Source organism: Bactrocera latifrons, unplaced genomic scaffold (genome assembly GCF_001853355.1).
Source record: "Bactrocera latifrons isolate USDA-ARS-PBARC rearing strain unplaced genomic scaffold, ASM185335v1 scaffold_225, whole genome shotgun sequence".
In the NCBI taxonomy this organism is placed as follows: Eukaryota; Metazoa; Arthropoda; class Insecta; order Diptera; family Tephritidae; genus Bactrocera; species Bactrocera latifrons.
The window spans coordinates 342,391-347,601 of NW_017535797.1; the positions used below are offsets into that span (position 1 = coordinate 342,391).

At 37.4% G+C, this 5,211-nt stretch overlaps 1 protein-coding gene across 1 annotated transcript in view; it reads left to right on the top strand.

Moving 5' to 3' along the window:
• Nucleotides 1-4,637: 4,637 nt before the first annotated feature.
• The window catches only part of LOC108968679 (clumping factor B-like), a 1,207-nt gene continuing 633 nt past the window's right edge, over nt 4,638-5,211 (top strand). The window contains exons 1-2 of the mRNA XM_018932839.1: nt 4,638-4,717; nt 4,784-5,205. Coding sequence (XP_018788384.1) covers nt 4,663-4,717; nt 4,784-5,205 — 477 coding nt within the window. The 5' untranslated portion in view covers nt 4,638-4,662. The remainder of the gene's footprint in view (nt 4,718-4,783; nt 5,206-5,211) is intronic.

Here is a 5,211-nt window from a genome sequence, read left to right on the forward strand (position 1 = left end):
AAATTTTATAAATTTTTTTTCCAATTATTTTGAAAAATATTTTTTTAATAAATTTGCATTTCACAACATATTTCTTTCGTCTTACCTACTTAATGACTATGAATGACAATAAGAACTGTGAATAAATTGTAATTCTCACATTGTTCTGACATGTATTGTTTAAGAATATATATTTGTGTCATTGTCGTTGGTATTAAATGCACTTTAAATATAATAAAATACAATATGAGATAGTTTTTTTCTGTTGTTGTGGCGACAGTTAATAAATAAGTGCCGTTGCAAAAAAAAAACGCTTAAATAGATTTAAGAACTTTTGAACCTTAATTTTCTAAGTGCATTTGAGAATATCTCTTGTTTTGATGACGTCACAATGTGTGACGAATGTTGTTAAGCTCTTGACTACTGGCAGCTAAGTATCAGCCTTGAAGCTCTTGGGCAATTTCTTTTCTTTTGGAGGATGGTGTCATGTGTAGAAGCTCACGCGAGTGAGGAAAGTACTCTGAGCACTTGGGAGTGGCCAGAAATGATTCTTTTATACAGGGCTCAAGTAGCACACGACTTCCATTCGTAGACCAAGTATCCTCTTGGTAGCCAAAGAACATCCATTTAAAGGCGAGCTAAAGTGAGAAGGCGAACGATTCGAAATATTCTGCATTAAGATCTATACACTTCTGCAGGCGAAAATGTGAAAAAAACTTTTGGCACTCAGATTGAGGTATCTCCAAAACATGTGTTCTGAACTCATCCATCGCCTATTTCAGCATCGAAAAACTTTCAATTCGGCTCATCTTAGAACACCCATACAGTAGACCGCAGTTGACTGTCGGGTTCGAACGTTTAACTCTACAATTCATCATATGTCACAATGTCATAGACGCACTGCTGTCCTTTTTTTTTTTTTTTACATTTCTCTCCATCAGTCAGCATGAGCCTTCTTTCGTGCAATTGACATATTGTGTGCGATCCAATGATGTTTTTAAAATCAATCTGTCATACAATATTGAATTTATGCTGATCCTACTAATGCCTATAGTTGTCTCAAAGATCCAAGGACGATCTTGCAATGTCAGTTTGCGCATAAAAATAATAGTTTATGAAATATCAAGTGATTTTCAACGAACTTCACGAAATTCGTATTGCAAGTCCTATATCTCGATTGAATTCACCGATAAATACTGGATACAAAAATTGCCAAAATCCGAAATATGGAAGACAACCTACGTATTTACTTGATACGAAAAACGATAACATTTTCGAAAAGAATAATATCCCAAAATAATTATTTCAAAACTACACCACCCTTCTAACAAAGCGTATAAAAAAGTTTATGCACGAATTGCAAATGAATCACAAAGGAATTCGTATGTCTATTAAATGTGTGACACATACTTAAAGTGACATAAAACACTTGTTCATACAAAATTATTTCTAGTCCTAAGAATTATTGTTAGGTGAATACTACCTGTTAATATTTATTTATTTATTTTTAATTCTAATAAATACGCCTTTTATCATCCAACCTCCCGTATTCACCAATTGCCAAAAAATTATTTTTAATATTTTCTGATGCAATATGTCAATATAGTGTCGTTATCCAACCGAATAGAAACAATTCAGTAATGGTAATCTCGGGACTGGTTGAGGAATACTAAGTCTTAAGGAATTGCAAATCGGTTGAGTTTTCAACAAACTGCCAGGATTAGTGTGAGGTCGGCAATCGCTGCGATAACAAGGCAGTGATACTGACCGTAAGTTCAAGGATCGTGATCTCTAGACTAAATCAGTAATGCCTAGAATTGCAAGTCTGCTCAGTTTACGAGAAGCGATTAGGACTATTGCAAGCTTTTAGTTAGATCGTCAACACATCCACGGTTTACTTATTTCAATCACTTCGGGCGCTATCTAAGTCATAAGAAGGTATAATGAGATCTTTAACCTTTAGCAAATTACGACCTCCTTAGTTGTAAGATCTTTAAATAAACACTGTAAATTGTGATAAGTAGACAATATTCGGTAAATGCCTGTATAAAATTGCCGATGTTTTTAGGGTGAGGTTGAAACATCTCGGCACTTCTTTCTTTGTTGATCCGCTTTTGCAAAACAAAGATTGAAACACCTTGAAACTCATAGCTTTGGCCTTCAGACGAACTAATTTGACTCGAAATTTTTCCGCGCCAGCATATTTGAAATGGGCTTAGAGCTCTAAATTGATAAACGAGTAATTGCATTCAACTTTACGAAAATGGCATCACAAAGTACTTTATAGGTGTCACTTTTGCCTCTAGGTGCAGAGTAGCTTATTTGGTCAAAAGTGTAGGTATTTAAGGTTTGTTCAAGGACTGTTCTTTAATTATTATATATCAGGATTTATAGAGTAATAAGTTCAGTCATAAAAACTTAAAAAAAAAAAGTTTAGATTTTTTTCAAGCAAAAAATAACAGGTGTGTCGGAGAAAATGTGTTGACTGAACACCAGTGCTAAAATTTCGATCATGAGGTTGCACCACGTCCTGAAAGACTTGCTGAAATCGTTGTAGATAAAATAAAACCGTCAAATAAAAACTTGAGATATTGCTAAACAATTCAATTTGCCTGACGCAACCGGTCAGGACATTATTCTATATATTAGGAGATGATAAGCATCCAGCAGTTTCAGATATAGCTGAATTATATGGGGTAGTCGGAAATAGTATTTTTTTATCTTCAAATTTATTTTTGGTCGACCACAATTTGCCATTTTTCCGCTAGAGACATTACTTTTCTAGAGAAAACTGCGACAAGTAATCACTCTATTAAGATAGCTCTGCATTGACCGAAACAAATGGTAGTCCGATAGTGCAAAGTCAAGGCTACATGGTGGATGCATTAAACTTCCGAACTCTCCCAGTTTTTGCCGAGTCATCAAAGTTGTGTGTTGGTTAGCGTTGTCCTAATGGAAGACGAAGTCCTTTCTGTTGATCAGTTCTAACCGTTGTAACGAAGCTTTTTGCTGCCCCTGCTTCTTACAAGTATAAATTGCTGAGGATTACTCGCCGTGTCCAGGGTTTGTTACAATAAATTTGTAAATACTGGGTCTTGTCTGCGAATCGTACTTTATTTTATTCTATAATCTAATTTTAATTTAAGTTACAAAATCGTTTCCCGCGTTGTAATGTCTTCGCCCGAGGAAAGTGCTGTCAGGGTAACGGTTCAGTGTGGCCCGTTAGGGCAATACCGTTTTCCACTCTGCTACGCTTCTGGGGTCTAGACGACTTGCTGCTCTGTACCACGACAATCACGTTCGGCTAGACGCGATGTTAAAGGTTGAGTTGGTAAGAGGATAAATTCACTACCAAGTTCCCCTTAACAGATGGCATTTACAGGTCAGAGTACCAAGACTAGCTAGAGGATAAACTCACTGCGTAGTCTGATGATGGACGTGTATGCGCTGGCACAGTACCGTGCTGACTGCCTGATCATCGGTCATCTAACTCCCCACCAAGCCTGTGCTGCGTGCTAACACATTCGCAACATGTTGCGTTGGGATGGCGTGTGTTGCTGGGATGGCGTATGTTGCTGGCAGTGGCGTGGTTTTACCGCTACGTATGCATGCTGCTTGTCTGATTTCTCCGTCTCCGTGGTTATGCCGTTGTATTGCTTGCGTGGCGTGTTTTTACTGCATTCGTGTTGTTTCAGCTTCTTGTGTTTCTAGAAGTGGCGTGGTTTTCCCGTTGTGTTGTGAACAATAGGGTGGGCCTTTATGGGTTGTGTGGACTAAATTCTGCATAGATATTTAGTTCTCACACCGTTGTTTTTTTTCAATTGCTTGTTGACTTAAAATGTATAATCAATCGATCGTAGAAACAGCGGATATTATTATCGTATTTGATGCACTTTTCGTCTCCTGTTACCACTCGCTTCAGAAATGGTTCGATTTCATTTCGTTTCAGCGAAGTATCCCAGAGACAACTCATATGGTGCCCAAACATTAGCTTGTTTTTGTAGTCAGCCTTTTTTAAATGGTTCAAGACCGTTTGATGATGAATATTAAGTTTCTTAACGATGTCATGGCTTCTTATGTGACGGTCCTGGTCAATCTTTTCCATATTTGCATAGACTTTTTCAACAATTTGTCTACCAGAGCGAGGTGCATCTTTCACATCGAAATTTCCAGAACGGAAGCGAGCGAGCCATTGTTGTGCTACACGAACTGATACAGTATCGTCTCCTTAAACTTCCCAAGTTTCGTTGGTAAAATACGAAAGGACTTTTTCGACTACCCCATACATGAATGCGACAGGGTATTGGAATCGAGCCCGTTCACTAGTTTTATTTACATTGACAGGCACCAAAGTGAAACAGTTTTATACAAATATAAATAAAAATATTTACTTAAAATTCTCTTAGTAAAAACCACTATTAGTATTTTCCATGAGTCAAAGCAACAATATGAATACACATTACATTGTTTGTTCTTTCTGGTTTCCTTTGCTAAAAAAATAGAATTTTGTTATGAAAAACATAACATAGAACTAACTGACGTAAATAAGCAAATATTCTAAAAACTTGTTTATGGTTTTCTAACAATTTTCGTATAAAAGTATTCAAAGTCCATGACTTTTATCAAAAGCTCGTCGACTTTCAAAGAGGAAATACAAATTCTAAACATAAAACTTCAACGAGAATGAGAACACAAGCAGCAACAGCCTTGTACACACTTCTAGTTCTAGCCTGCCTAGGTATGTAACAGAAAATAAAAAACAAAATTTTAGGTAAAACCTCATATCCTCCAACTTACTCCACAGGAAGCACATTATGTGGCGTCATAACGGAAATTGGCAAACCGCCTCAGCAGGCTGACAACGCTGTCAATGATTTGGGTAGCAAAATACCCAAGGTCGCAAATATAGAACCCTCCCCCAATAGCGTTAATACTGTTAAAGATACCGCCGAAGAAGTCGGTGGTACAATACCCGATCTAAATCCTATTGAGAACATCATCAGTCCAATTCCGGAATTGGATTTCTTTCATTGGTTAATTTCCATGCTCAGCAAATCGGTGTCATCAGTAAACCCCAACCACTCTGAAGAGCACGAGGAAGATGAAGTGTCAGCTACAGAGGAGCCGGCCGATAATTCCTCTGAAATACCAAGTGATTCCGACGCCGATGAGCAGGCATCAGAGGAAGAGGACTATAATTCCTCAGAAATACCAAGTGATTCCGACGCCGAT